This window comes from Diadema setosum, chromosome 8, assembly GCF_964275005.1.
Source record: "Diadema setosum chromosome 8, eeDiaSeto1, whole genome shotgun sequence".
In the NCBI taxonomy this organism is placed as follows: domain Eukaryota; kingdom Metazoa; phylum Echinodermata; class Echinoidea; order Diadematoida; family Diadematidae; genus Diadema; species Diadema setosum.
Window position 1 is genome coordinate 3,982,813 of NC_092692.1, and position 16,391 is coordinate 3,999,203.

At 37.1% G+C, this 16,391-nt stretch overlaps 1 protein-coding gene across 1 annotated transcript; it reads left to right on the forward strand.

Moving 5' to 3' along the window:
- The first annotated feature begins 635 nt into the window (after positions 1-635).
- Positions 636-15,214, forward strand: LOC140232376 (cytochrome P450 3A56-like). Its single transcript, XM_072312502.1, has 12 exons — positions 636-725; positions 3,005-3,057; positions 3,704-3,800; positions 5,093-5,209; positions 6,196-6,287; positions 6,796-6,947; positions 8,190-8,320; positions 8,814-8,975; positions 10,353-10,573; positions 11,237-11,374; positions 13,340-13,502; positions 15,125-15,214. The coding sequence occupies exons 1-12, from the start codon at positions 636-638 to the stop codon at positions 15,212-15,214; spliced, it is 1,506 nt and encodes a 501-aa protein (XP_072168603.1).
- Positions 15,215-16,391: the final 1,177 nt, after the last annotated feature.

Genomic DNA, 16,391 nt, shown 5'->3' on the forward strand with positions numbered 1-16,391 from the left:
AGTTTAAGCTCATAGTAGTCATACATATACATTTCAGTATTCTGTTCGTCTCTATACATGCGCAATGCATGGTATTCTTTGCCATCACATGTGGGCTGAACTGAATTAACTCATCAAAATATTGCACGAAAGCAACATATTACATATCCGTCTTTATACTTAATGGTAGGCCTATAGGTGCTAGTAAATATCAAATGGAAGGTGCCCTCACTATAGGCGAAACTCCATGATTATTATATCTTTTTTTCGTATTTGTTTTTATTTATATCATTGGTAATGTACAAACCGATATATAGAACTGATTTTGTGCTTGGACTGCCAGTCATGCAGACCTTCTTTCTTCTTCTTTTTGTCTCTTATAGAGGCGGGTTTCTTTTCTATTCGTTGTGCAGGTACTTCAGCATTTTGTGTCTGGATTTGTTACAGTGATGATAATGTTTGTGAGATAACTACACTATAGTATAAATTATGTTTCGTTCCGCGCTGCGTACCCCGCAGCACAAAGAAAAATAACAAACACCAATACCGTTGATGGATGTTTAAGTGATACATGAGAGGATAGTAAAAGAAAGCCACCCTGTATCGCGATAAGACATTTGTTATAATCTTCTTCTTCTTTTTTTCGAGACAGGTACATGGTGTGGTGCTATACATTCTTCTTGCGGAGAAATATCCCCGGCCCTGTTCCACTACCCATCTTTGGAAATGCACTAGGCTGGAGAAAGGTTATCATTGATTATAGTGTGTTCGTCTGTTTGTTTGTGTGTCTCTTTCGATGCGTGCTTGCGTTGTCTTTCTCTCAATTTGTGTTTCTCTGTTTTGTTTGTTTTGTTTTCGACGTCGTAAAGATTGATAGGAATAGTTAATATTACCATTATGCAGATGAGTAAAAAAGAACGAAGATGAATTTAGTAAATGATGACTACAATAAGAAAGAATAAAGAAAAGTTTTTTTTTCCAGTTGTCGTAAGGAACCGTGAGATAAGTAATGGCAAGACAAGTGATCGTTGAGAAAGGCATCAATTTTAATGGTTATGAACCCAAAGAATGTAAAGGAACTGATTTTCAAAGAAAAGCAGGTTTATTCAAATTCATGAAATTCTTCCGTCGAGGTGTTTTTATTGCAACCGATTGACAGATTGCCCTACATCGATGTAAATAAGCAATGCATTGATCAGTGTTTTATTAGTAGCAATGATAAAAAAAAAAACCACAATCATAGGCGTACATACTCGAGCAGGATTCGAACCTACGACCTCCTGATCTCCAGAGAGGCGCAGTGGCGTATCGGGGGGGGGGGGGGGGGGGGGGGGTTGGCGCCACTCCTTGGGGGCGCCAAAAACGAAAAAAAAAAAAAAATCGCCCGGATGGGGCGGGGGGGGGGGGGCAGAAAACCAACTCAAACAAGATAAGAACAAAACATGATGATGACACGGACAAAAATGCAAATGTTTATTGTGTTCACACATGTCATTTTTATATTTAGCAGGCCAGATGTTACACGACGCAGCGGCTGCAATTTCTTTCGTTCTGAAGCGATCGCCGATTGGATCAAAAGAGGGCGCCAACGGTTTCGAACATGGGGGGGGGGGGGGGCGCAGAAAAACCAACTCAAACAAGATAAGAACGAAACATGATAATGACGCGGACAAAAATGACTGTGTTTATTGTTCACACGTTTATTGTTGTTCACACACACACCGTACCAAGTACATGTACTGAAGAAAACTCCAGCGTTTCCTTTGCAATAATACAAGAATTTTGACTCTACAACTTATATATGTCTCTCTCCAACATATGCTTTTTATCAATTAGGAGAATTATACGATATAACTGTTTGGCAACCTAAGTGAAAAATAAAAGGAGCTCACTCGCTGCGCTCGCTTGCACTAACTCTTATATGCTTTGTCATTTTTTTTTTTCAGTATATAGCACCATTCATAAATCCAGCCGGACCAGAAATCATATCATAATGTTTATACTTGAATTATCAACCATATATTGATGAAAATCCCGTACTTCCTATATACGAACATGTTCAGAAAATGCTCACACTGATTTTTAAGTCTTAGCAAGCTTTTGGATTCAATTGTCGCATGATCTGTTATTTTATATACAGGGCAAGCCACCATATAACAGTGTGCCAGCATTGTATGATTTACAAGTACAGCGAACTATGAGATAAGTGCAATGTTTCCTACACAGAAATATACAAATTTCGGCTCACTCGCTCGTACTAATAGAGCAATTTTTCAAGTCCTCAGTTTGTTGGTGTAAATCGTTATCTATAAGGCCGTCACTATATCTTGATTAGAATAAGATTTAATAACCAAAAAATGACAAGAATTCCATGCTTTAAGCTGAAATACAAAAATTGTCGGCTCGCTCGCTGCGCTCGCTCGCCAAAATTTATCAAAATTTATTACATTTAAATCACCCTCAAAGACCCCTTTAAGTGCTTGAAAAAGCATATCATGTGGACTTTTTTTTTTAAGTCCCTACCAGGATGGGGTTGGGGTTGAACACTTTTTCAGAAATAAAGGGGCGCGATTTTCGTGCTTGCCCCGGGCGCCGTTTTCCCTAGTGTTATACGCCACTGGACAGGCGCCATCTCCACTTGTCTAGACCACCGAGCTTTCGCCCGACAGCAAAAAGTGTTGGCTCTAATCCCTATCACAGATATAAATATAGTTCTGTGATCCCTATACCATGCGGCGGATACTGCGTAATTATTAAAATTCATGAAATTCTTTTACGTCGATGTATACAGGGCAATCTGTCAATCAGTTTCAGTTAAAGCAGCTTTGTTTTTGTATACTTCCAGTGGTTGTGCATGTAAGAACACATGATCTGATATATCGAAACGTATACAGGCCACTCAATATAAAGGCCCAATCAGAAAAGAATGAAGTATCGAGATCTATTCAGATACATAAACACCGTTAAACTTGATGTGTCTCTATAATTACTTGATACCGGTGTTATATTCTTTCTATTCCATCAGGGAATTCATCTAGCGCTTGATGATTACATACAGAAATATGGAAATGGATGTGGGTAAGTGGAGCTTCAGATTTCTGCATGTAGCTGCACCTATTACCGAAATCATAGTTCGCTTCTTACATAAGAAATATTGCACTCCTTGTATAAGTAGGCCTACTGTGACAAAAGAAGACGCACCAAAAGAGATACACACTTGATTTGGTTTTGATCTGATTTATTAGATCAAAACCAAATCATTTTATTTGCATGTCGTGTGCATATTGTCGGCAAACATTGGTAAAATTTAGTCCTTAACCACAGCTGCCATTATAGTAAATAACAACCACGAAAAATTAAACAAACAAATTACTTGTAATGTGATGGTACCGTTATTTTATCAGTTAATGAATAAATGAATGAATTAATCAGTAAGTTAATGTATAAATCAATTAATCTAGCAAAGTATTATTTACATTGTATCTATTTTTTTTATTCATTCATTCATTCATTCATTCATTCATTCATTCATTCATTCATGTAGTATTTTTTTCATGGCGGTATAGCCCCATCAGTGGCTTATACACTGTTGTTCTCGGGGCCCTAAGAACATAATACACAACGTGATACATTAGGGACATCCATTTGTACTTGTACACAGCATGATCACATCCGTTATGTGTAAATAACACAAAGGAGTTTTTCTGTGTCATTGTACTTGCAGGTTCTACAAATTTTTCGATCCAAGTATTCTTGTCTCTGATCCCGAGACAATCAAGCAAATCATGGTCAAAAATTTTGACCGATTTCCGAACAGGGAGGTAAGTCAGTCATAACAACTACCTAATACCTTTCCATTCCCGTAAAGCTCGGGTTTCCTTCAATAATATTCACTGAGAGACACTATTCCTTATAGTAATTTCGAAAAGTTTCCGATAGTGTCGCACGTCAAACTGCGGACTTTCTTTTTTTTTTTCTTGCATGTGACTTAAAGGTAGGGGATACCTTTTACAGACCTCCCAAAATGCAGCAAAACATTAAATATGAACCTCCGGGGACTTGTTTAGGCCACTGCTGAGAAATTTGGAAGTCAACAGTTATCTACAATTTGAATAATGCACAAAACTCAACTACTCAGTAGTTCTGTATGTCAGCCACACTTAAGCCTTTTTGTTGCAGTCTTCTGTATTTTTTTTTAATCTATAAACACAAATCTAAAAGTATGAGAGCTGATGTAATAACATATAGAATGTGTGGCAAGAATGTACATGTATATAGAAATGTTTGTAAGTTTTGATGAACTTTCTTCACAAAATATACATGATTGACACACATGCAGTGCATGGGTCTACAAAGGTAGCCTAGTAATGTACTGGAATTTACGGTGAGCCCCGAAAAAAATTCAATTCAAAATCTAACGGTCAATAAAAATGTACTAAATGTTACCTTCCACTTTCAATACTTTATGGGAGTTTCTAAAATGATACTCTCTTCAACATACCACTGTATTTATACAACTCTTCATTTGAGGCATGCAAATGGGATTCCCTGCCTTTAACGTTTTAATCTATCCTTCGCAAAAAGTGATGCATGATTTTTCTAAATTGTGGTTTTGATTTTCATAGATAATCGGTAAGATTAAGATTACACGTCGGTTATACCTCCTCACATGACCCATGGATAGGAAATGCGTTGGCTTCATTTGTTCGGGTTTGTCTGGATGTGTTTGCACTTTTCTATTTTGTGTCTGTGTGTGCATACATGACATTGTGCTTGTGTGTGTCATTTTGTTTTGTTGCTTTCTTTGGACCTGTCCTCTCAACGTTCTATTTTTATATCCTTCTTTGTGTGTGTGTTGTTGTTTTTTTTACCTTTCTTCTTTGTTTTGTACCGGACCGCCAATTCGCTTACTTAATATCATATTCACGAGTTATTATAGCTTATTCTTGTTTATCATTTATATTTCATATTTTGGAGACCAAACAATACACACACATTTATTTATTGAGGCCTGTATGCTTTCAAATAAGATATATGCGCAAGTCTGTGAAGAATTATCTACAGTTTCTAATTGATTAATGATATAGATTATCATGTTAAATGATATTTCCAGCCGCTTCCTTTGGACAATCCCAACATGAACAAAGCCTTGTTCGTCAGCTCAGACGATCTCTGGAGGAAGATTCGACACACTCTGACACCGGCATTCAGCGGCAGGAAAATGAAACTGGTAACATCCAAACACTCGTCGTATATCGATTAGACATATTATTATGCCTTGATGCACTCATTATTTTTTTTAAAGGATTTTAAAGCCTAAAGCCACAAAGGCAATTTACATTAAACCATGGAGGTAGAAATTATTCTACCTCCATGATTAAACCCACCGTTTGAAATAAAGCCTTTTTTATTCTTAAACTAGCGTGAAATAGACACAGGCGTATACCTTAGTACATACCATTAATCATACAGGGCCGGCGGAACCGGGCTCGCCCCCCAACCCCCCCCCCCCACACACACACACTTTTTTGCACCCGTACATATATATATATATATATATATATATATATATATATATATATATATATATATATATATATATATATATATATATATATATATATATATATATATATATATATATATATATATATATATATATATATATATATATATATATATATATATATATATATATATATATATATATATATATATATATATATATATATATATATATATATATATATATATATATATATATATATATATATTAGGGTGTCACCACTTTGCCCCCCCCCCCCCCCCCACTTTATCTTTTACCCCGGAAGTGGCACTAGAAATAAAAAATAAAATGAAAGAAACCTCTGAGCTCGTTAAGGCCTTTGTTTTTGAGCTGAAGACGTTTTTTTTTTTGTGTGTGTGTGTTTTATTTATTTATTTATTTTTTGTTTGTTTGTTTGTTTGTTTGTGTTTTTTTTGTTTTTGTTTTTGTTTTTGTTTTTGCTTCTTAGCTCATGAAACCCGGAAGTGGTAACAGTAAGTAACAGACATTGCACTGATAATATTGAATTGACTATAACGCCCTCTCAGTATCATTTCTGATTAGAGGAAGCAGTAACGCTTCACAAGCACGTTTAGTATTAAGAACATTACAGCATAACATACCTTTACATGAGGCTTTTGGACTTGTTTGATATCTACTGTTAATTGCAGATGTCGCTAATGGTCAATGAACCTGCTGATAGATTGTTACAAAACTTCAAAACAATCTACGAGAAGAACAACGGTGTATTCGAATGCAGAGAGTAAGTATTGAATTGTCTGCTTGTCCGTCCGTATCTAGTTCGATCTCGCTATTTCTTATCTATCTCTCTCTTCTTTTCTCGCTTCCTCTCCCTGTCCATTCTCTCACATTATCTCTGTCTCCGTATTTTTCTCTGTCTCTCCCTCCTTCTGTATAAATCTATCTCTAAAAAGTAGTGTGTCTGCCTCTTTCTCAATAATTATATTGGTCTATTTTTTTCTGTCTGTCTTTTTAATCTCTCCGTCTCTCGAGTTCTATTTCTCTCTCTTCTGAAACGTATGTGTGTGTGTGGGGGGGGGGGGGGTAGCTTATTCGTCGTATGCGTTTTCTGTTTGATATCTCAGTCTAATAGAAGACGAGATTTTATCCATACATTTAGTCACATAAACGTTAGCATACATTTACATTATCTTTCATATTCGTATCTTATCTGAAGGAAAAAAGAATTAGAATGATACACATTTAAACTGCATGCGGCATAAGATTATAATTTCATTACCTATCTACAGACTCTATGGTGCTTACGTCATTGATACAATCGCGTCGTGTGCCTTCGGCCTTCGCGTGGACTCGCAGAGATGTAAGAATCATCCTTTCGTGACAAACGCCAAGAGGTTTTTCGCCAGCCTCGACTTCACGTCCCCTGCCATGATTCTGTCGAGTAAGGCACGGAGAATGAGGACTAAAAGGTCTTATGTCCCTTTTGCAAACGTCACGAAAGTTTGAATGATTGAAGAATAATGTTTTTCAATATCATGTATGAAATCCTACGCTAATACACCCTAGACATTTAGGGTGTTGGAACAAATAGGCCTATTAAAATGAAAAACTAACTCCGTGCTTCTCAAATATACGCTCCACTTTTTGTACGAGAATAACGGTCGAATTTCTATCTGGATCGGAATAAATCGACTGGAAATATAAGATATTATTTCTACTCCACCACAATGAAGTTTACAGTTTTATCATTCTCAGAAAAGGTCTGAAGTACCCACCTCTGCAATAAACCAACTCACAAAAGGAATCTAATTTTCAGGGTTGCAAAAGAGACACCCGAATATTATGAACAACGCTTCTCAAAACAAATTATGATAACACAGGATAATGTGAAAAGGAATTTAATCGGCTCGTTACGTTATACTGCATAATTCATGCGTCCGGCATTGATGGTAGTTGATTTCCATAACAGAGAATTGATTTACCATGCAGAGCCCTTGTAATGTAGGACTATGGTTTTGAGTCTCAACTTAATGCAACAGAGCACTGCCAGGGGTGTGGTAGAATGCTTTCCCGGATTATTTCATGTGGGCCTTATGACAGTGAGACGGGAAGGGGTGTATGTGCACGATGTCGAGATATTGTGCCTATGTCATCTGTATGTTCTATAATAAGAAGGGTTATCTGACCAGGAATGGCGTGGTACCAATTCTACGGAGTGGTCTCTGTTTGTTGTGTGCTGCAAGAGCGTTGGTCCAGCCATGGACCATGGTCTAGCCTGAAAAGAACGATGGCGGCGCTGTGTCATAGTGGATAAGACTCTCAACTCCCCAAATGAAGGACCCGAGTTCGATTCCCGCCAAGTGCTTACGACCTTGGACAAGATGTTGATACCCACAATGTCCCTCTCGACCCAGGTGTATGTACCTGGCAACGCTATAGGGTAATAATAATGGCAGGGCCCTCTGCTGGTAGAATACTAGTATGGTGGCAACATTGATGAAGAGGCAGCCCTGGATAAAGAAGATCTTGTTATCATAATAATATCATTATTGTAAGATACCGTGTCAAAACAATGAGTTTTGGATTTGTCCGTCTGGAAGAGCTAAGGAGTGGTAAGATGACTGTGCAATATAAGTACTTCTTTATTCTATTCAAATGTTTCCATGTTTCTTCCACTTCTCAGCAATCATACCAGGAGCAGGCAAGATTCTGGGTTGGCTCGGACTTTCGGTCTTTCCCGAGGACGTCATCGCATTTTTCAAAGCAGTCGTCGATGAGGCCGTCGACAACCGGAAATCTACGAACGACAAGACGGTGCGCCATAAGAAGAGTGAACTTCGTCAATATATCACATCAATATTATTTGATCAGTCAATCTTGGTTGTAGACCGAAACTTTGTAACATAATCATACAAGAAGTATCAAAGTGTGAGGTATTTAAACTAATCTAAAAATAATTATTCATGGGAAAAAGCAGCCCAGAGACTAGTAGACAAAGAGAGAAAGAAAGAAAGAAAGAAAGAAAGAAAGAAAGAAAGAAAATTAAAAGCGGAATGAAACTGAGAGAGATGAGAGACAATGCAGGAAAAAGAAAGTAAGAAAGGATGGTAAGCTGCTTATCAAGAAAACAGTTTCGTCCCATGCATACTTTCTCAAACAATACTGCTACATGATTTACTTGATTTCCACCAGCACACGGTTGACCGCGATAAAACGGCAACAACAACAACAACAACAACAAAGCCGACATTCTTGGAAAAGTCGGATCCATTCACTTTACCATCTTAAATCTTTTGAAAACCTACAGAGGTTGGATTTCCTGCAGCTGATGATCGACGCGGCCGAAGAGGAAGATGGCGACGATGACGGTGACGGCGGCGAAGATCTCGGGAGCCGCTCTACTAATCGCTCGACGACCGAGTCAAAAACGAAGAGGGAGCCTCTTACTAGGCAGGAACTTACCAGTCAAGTGAGGCAGACGTTTCCTTTACATCTTTGTTTATCGATTCATTTTCAAATTCATTCATAATTATATGTATGTTTGCTCATTTATCGTATTCATGTATAAGCTTTATATATATATATATATATATATATATATATATATATATATATATATATATATATATATATATATATATATATATAACAGTGCTTATATAGCGCATATCACTACCGTGGTGTCTCTATGCGCTTTAAGGGAGAGGGATGAAAGTAGAAAAGCTTATTCACTAATCTATTATGTTCATGTACTTATTCATCAGTTTATTCGTTTTTCTAATTACGTAATTTCTGTTTATTCATTTCCTTCCTTTTATTGGGGAGGGGGTAGATTAATCTGTTCTTATGAAAATTTGAGGGCGTATAAAGTATGCTTATCAAACTTTGAGCTGTTAGCCATGCAGTATAATTGATTCTCATTTACACATCCATCAACCATCGACTAGAATTGAATCATCTACGCATTGAGTTTGACAATTTTCTTGTTTATTTGCTTGTTTGTTTCTATGAATTGTTACGGAGAGGTCATGAATATCTCTCAACACACTGATATATACAAGTACGTTTTGTGACCCTGTGATGGGCGTTACAATATAAGTCATAATTATATGTATTATTATTCTTATAGTGAGTTCTCCAGTGGGTGTTATTTTTTTTCTTTGTTTTTGGACGTAAACGCAGACCATATTGGAATATTCAGACATTGTGTCAGATTAACGTGATTACGTTCTGGTGCCTGAATCACGAAATTCAGGAGCGTCCACGGAAGTGATTGTGCTGCTGTCCGTTTCGCAGTATAGGTCACGGGTCTGATTCCCCAACTCGTTCTTTCTCCTTAATTCCTGGTATTATCGATATTGAGCAATATTAACGTGATCTTACTTCCGTGAACTATAATTATAGAATATGACATCTATTGCACTAAGCTGAATATGGACTGAAGATGGAAAATGTACAAACAAACAAACAAACAAACCAAAGAAACAAACAATGTATACGGCTCTCGGAAAGACGCATGGTCTCAGCGGGTCATTGCTCCAAGCACATTATTTGGATAGGAATCTAATGTGCTTAGCTGGCTCACTCTGTACCAACGGTCAAACGCTGTTTTCATACACGCATTTTCACAACTGCATCATCTAGGATTAGGCGCGGTCAGACTGGCAACAGATCGAGAGATCGCGAACTTAAATTTTCTCAACTATCTGCCAGTCTGACTGTGCCTTGAGTCATCTTTCTACAGTTTGAAGAGAAAAACAAAAAGAAAAAAGATGCAGACCTTTACTGTTATGAGACAAGCACTCCAGCATCGTTTTTGTTTTGTTTTGTTTTTATTTTTTTTCAGGCTCTCGCTTTCTTTATCGCTGGCTACGAGACAACATCAAGCGCGATTGGTTTTGCGTCCTATCTCCTAGCAACGCACCCCGAGGAGCAGGACCGCCTCATCGAAGAGATCGACAGTTTGGCGCCCTCACGCGACGATGTCACGTACGAGAATATGAAGAGTCTCACTTTTCTCGACAACGTCGTCAACGAAGCTCTGAGATTATACCCGCCAGGTGTCATGTAAGCCAACGGTCATCGTCGTCGCCCTCGACATCATTGTCGAGATATATCAGAGAAGACAGACAAGCAAACAAACAAACGCAGCGCTACGGAGAAAATTAAGCAAATTTTTACATTATTATAGTTTTGAATTCAACCTTCCTCACACCTATCAGTAATGTTATTATTTTTACTATGTTGAACGTCACCGTTTTTATGTTCTCTTGGACCAGATATATTATCTTTTAAACTGAGACTACACAGAATATATTGAAGGTAAAATCAATGAAATTATTGGTCTGATTAACGAGTTTTCTACAAATTATTTGAAAACGAAAATACAGAAAAACACAAGTTTTTCAAATTCAAGATAATTTTTTTTTTGACGTGACTCGTCAGCCCTTGACCTTCACTATTATTTCAGAATGTTTAGAACACTATCAAAGGTAACTGATGAAAGGATAGGTATTTGGTAATAAATCGTATTATAAAAATTATGCTCTCCTTTCTCATTCGTTCATCATGCTCATATACGTTGGTCATCTTTGTTGACAGATCTGTTTTCTTTATTTTATCTTTAAGTTTGTGAGTGAAGAAAACGTAGTGATTTGAAGACGCAAACTTGATGTTGATCATTAGATTGTCGTATCTTTTAAATTTTGTCTCCTGTTCACATTTGCCAAGATTCGACCGTATCTGCAGCAGAACAACCGTGATAGGTGACCGAGTTTTCCCCGCCGGAGCCTCGGTTACTTTCAATATTTGGAGCACCCACCGCGATCCGGAATTCTGGCCAAATCCTGAAAAATTTGATCCCGACAGGTAAAGTCATACAAATAGGCGCCCTCTGCCAGTGTGAGGGGGAATCCCCTCCATGTAAATATGGATTCAGTGAAAGGATAAATCTTATTAAACAACAACAACAACAACAAAAACAGCAAAAACAACCATTAAAGGTACTGTTTACCTTTGGGAGCAGTGATTTAAAAAAATTTCGAGTTATCACATTTGATGCATATGTCTGTGTACGTCAGTTGTATCACAAAACATCCTACCATATAAAAATTTTGCAATATAAAGCCTAAAATATGAGGAGATATTACCATTTTTCTCACTAAACCAGAACTGTAGACGGTTTAGTCCAGAAACAATCTTATTACAATTATTGTTCACATTTTGTATATTTAACAGTACTTAACATTGATTATACTGATCAACCTCTTTTTTTTTTACACTGGTTGTTTCTATCCCTAACTCGCATTTCAGAAGACGTATTTTGAATCACTTAAGCTGGGTTTTTGTTTCATCTGCAAATGGTAAACAATGCCTTTAATGAAGTCTGAGGAAACTCGGAGAATCCTCTAAAGAGTTCTGTGAAATGTTAAAGTTGTGGTTCAATCCATGTGCCGTCGTGTCACAGTCACCTCGGTAGTGAAACGATTAAAAAGACGATATAAGAAGATGTCGGCATAATTGAATTTCACACTTTTAGCACAGTGAAAGAGCAATAATGACCTACTTCCTTCACAAGGAAGGGAGAACAACATCCCCCTGAACATGATATGCCAGTATAACAAGTTGAGGAATGTATACTTTAATGACAAACATTAAGTAAATATCCAATGTGATATCTTATCTGTGTCTATCTTGTAAAAGACTGTGTCCTTGTGTTGGATTGACTGGTTGTATCTTATACTCGAAATATATTAACCGTTCACTTGCCAGTAATCTGTTTGTATACACTCCGTGAGATTAATGCAGTTGTCAGTGTTCTGTATTTACCGGTAACTAAATCAAAATAATTATCTTGAAACGTTACTTATTAACTAAGATTATCTTTTTGGTATGGAGATGAAACATAATAACAAAGGCGGAACGACGCGTGTGGGAACAGAATATTTAGTGTACAATATAATTATATATATTTAATTTGATTTGATTTATTTCCGCATTCAATCAAATACAAATTGAATACAAAGTTCAAAAGCACAAAGACAAAGAATAATAAGTGCAGTGATATAAAACGATAACGGTATACACAAATGAATACACATAAGTAATTGCATTGAGCAATATACATACACCGAAACATAAAAGTAAATATACAGCATTTTTTAGTAAATAACAGAGATAATGAATGCAGGAGACCGCCATCTTGAGCGATTAATTGAAATGGATGGATTAATATTTATCAATATTTATCAATATTTAATTATATTTATTTGCCTACAGATAAACGCTGATTGAGGAAGTGTGATGTACACTTGAAAAAAAAACAACAACTGTCAAGTACGAAAGTGAGACAGGTTGTCAAATAAACTGGATTATAGTCAGATAGTATGTAGGCAATATTTCTCCAGCGATGGAATGAATGGGCATGTTCATCATGAGAAATCATGAAGTTTCTCTTTTTTTTTTTCCTTCATTCTTGTGGCATTTGTCGTTAAAGCCAGTAATGCTTATTATTACTGATTATTGTCATGCTGTAATCATACTCTTATGAAAATCGGTCTTTAACATAGTTTCACCACAATAGTCGACCAGCTAAGACGTACATTTCAGCTAAAAAGTGGTAAAATTGGTTCCGATTGTAAATATACAAAACTTGGTTCATGTCGCTATATACATTCAGGGCGTCTCTAATTGCAAATAGTAAGCCTACAGGGATGACAGCAGGTCGCACTGTCTGCTTTCATTAAGACTGAAATCTAGACGGGTTATGCTTTTGTAGTTTGAACTTTGTCATCATTTGTTATCCTCCGTTTATTCTCCATGCACTGAGTGAAGGTTTAGCAAGGAAAACCGGGCCAAGCGTCACCCGTTTGCTCATCTGCCATTCGGCGGCGGTCCCCGGGTGTGCATCGGCCTGCGGTTCGCCATGATGGAAATCAAGACCGCCCTAGTTCGAATCCTGCAAGAGTTCCGATTCGAGGTCGCATCGGCGACAGAGGTGAGAAGATATGACCGATATCGACATTGTGACGCCATCAGTCTTTGGAAAGTGAATGGAGGTCGGGTTCAGGTCCTGTTATGCACGTCCATATTAAAGGGCTGGTGTAAATAGTTTTTGTTGAGATGGGGATAAGAAACCATTTACAACAAAGAGCATACAATCATACTACATTCTAAGAGGAATTAACATGTTATTGTATGAAAATCGGTTTTGATATGGCTGAGATATCTAAATACAAAGCAAAGCAAAGTGGTCCTGATAAAAATGTTGAGTCTCCACCTTTTATCATGACTACTTGGTTTTGCTTTGTGTTTGGATATCTGGGTGCTGCCTTCGATTTTAAGGACGTTTAAACAGTTTATTTAATGATTATATGTGCAGGTTTATTGGAGTTGTAATGTAATTGTGTAAGATAGGGCCTCATCCACGTCAAGCTCTGCTTATGATGACCTTCCCCTGTATTGATTCTCCCTTGTTCAGTGACGAATACAGTATGCATTAAAATGTTGCCTTACAACACTCTAAAAACACAAATGTTGAATTAGCATTTAAAAGGGCCGAGGAGTGACAACATTTTGAAAGTGTTGGTTTTCCTGCTTGATTCAACATTTAAAATGTTATTTTAAAAGTTGGATGCAACACTTCAAAAAATGCTGTCACTCCTCGGCCCTTTTAAATGTTGATTCAACATTTGCGTTTTTAGAGTGAATTCGCATGTAAATAGGTACGATGTATGCACTTTGATATTTCATATAAATGGTTTCCAATTATCTCGGTAAAAGTTAAAACCTGATTCCCCATCTCAATCCAAAGTATCACCCCTTTAACTGATGGATACCTTTGTCCGTTGAGAGCTGTGTGATTGAGACGAGGAAACTTAATGAGCAATAGCACATGACGTATATCCATTGCCGGCGCCTGGTGAAGAAAGAAAGATTTATTGTCTAGACAAGAGCTGTTTTGACAAAAACTGTCTCGAAGTCAATGTACTTGATTAAGAAGGGCCATTCACATTCGGAAAATTGCAAAGTCAACCTCGCGATTTTCCCAGTGTTCTAGAATGGCCCTATATACTTATAGACATTTCATTTACGGCTGCATAACAGAAATGTCTCATTCTTTAGGTTGAAGGACAGTGTCCAGTTTTACTTATACAACATCACAACATGCATTCCATTAGTTGTCATCAACTCAAGCGGATTACGTATATATGTGCATAGGTCCTATTCATAAGTTGTCAACACTCCACACCATGTCGCGCTGGCTATAAAATAACAAATCGAGTAAATTGAAGAAAATTATGAAAGATTGAAGTTACACGTATTCGCACGTTACATTGACACTAGCAGCAACTGCATAAGCCTGTAATGCAAATCAGATGCGGTAATGATGTAATTGTCAAACAATATTCTCACTGACCTAAGCGTAAAGCTTCTTTAAAATTCCTCCTATTTGTAGCTATATGCCTTTGGTGTTTCATTCTGGTTGGTTTTATCATGAGTAATCACTTTGTAAAACGCTTTATTCATGACTTCTTCATTCCCTCTTCAATAGAGGTGGAAGATGTTTAAAATTCCGTCTTTCTTAAACATTTAAACTCCGATGTGCTTCACTTACAGATTCCACCTGAGCTTGGGAAAACGGGAATTATCTTTCCACCAAAAGGCATCACCCTTCGAGTTGTGCCCAGGAAGGATGACCGCTCGTAAAGAGCAAATCATCCTCGCCGCTTTGACGCCTGTTCGAAAGACTAATTCTTACGGCGTCGCGACGCGTCTTTAATGTCGTCGGTGTTATTTGTGCTTTAGAATATTCCAATGTATTTACTATTCTTTGGAAAGATGAAAGAAAGAAAACCTAATATGATATTATATCTTTTTAATACGCTCGTGTCTCACTAGAACTATGTACTTAGGATCCTCAATTCAATTTATCCATTCGCTTTTAAGCTTAACTGTGCGAGTGCAATATAATATGTGATACATATTATTTCTGTTTATTTCGATGCATATAATTCATGTAGGCCTATATGAAAAAAAAATGTTTTTAATTATGTATATATGAAGAGCTTGCTTCTAAAAGGCGCTAAATCCATTGAAAAAAAAAGGATTTAGCGCCTTTTGGAAGCAAGCTCTTCATATATAAATATAGTGGAAGCTTTGTTCAAAGACCGGTGCTCTACCGACTGAGCTACAGAAAGCTCTAGAACAGTGTCCGTCCTATAACCCTTGATTTTCAGTGCTCCTGTAGTCAGAAGCTATGTGTGTGTATGTGTACCACACACACACACACACACACACACACACACACACACACACACACACACACACACACACACACACACACACACACACATACACGCACACACATTAACGTGACATAAACCTACGACTACTCATCTGTTTCAATATACATACGTAATATACCTTGAAATGATTTTTGACTCATACTAGCTAATATCTCGTCATAATCCCACTTTCAGACACATGCATTTATACTTTATTAATACACAATATTTGTAGCCGCTGCTACATTACGGAATATTCGTGAACTTCTCGAATACGGACAGAATTAGTGGATGAAGCATGACTTGACAACCAGCAAAAATGACGATATAACCCTTTGGTGAAATAGGTCTATCTACAGCTGATCCGATTACGGCAACTTATGATATGGATATGGGGAACTAGGGAATGGAATCAAAATGGATCAATATGGGCTTGGGCGTAGAACCCTAAGATATTCTGGTATGTGGTTATTTCCTACACGTTACATCCATACTGTTATAAATGAATTGAAAAAAAAAAGAAAGATCGATAGGAAAGAAATACATACAATACAATTAAGATGATTAAATGAGACTTTGAGATGAAAATGAAATTGTAT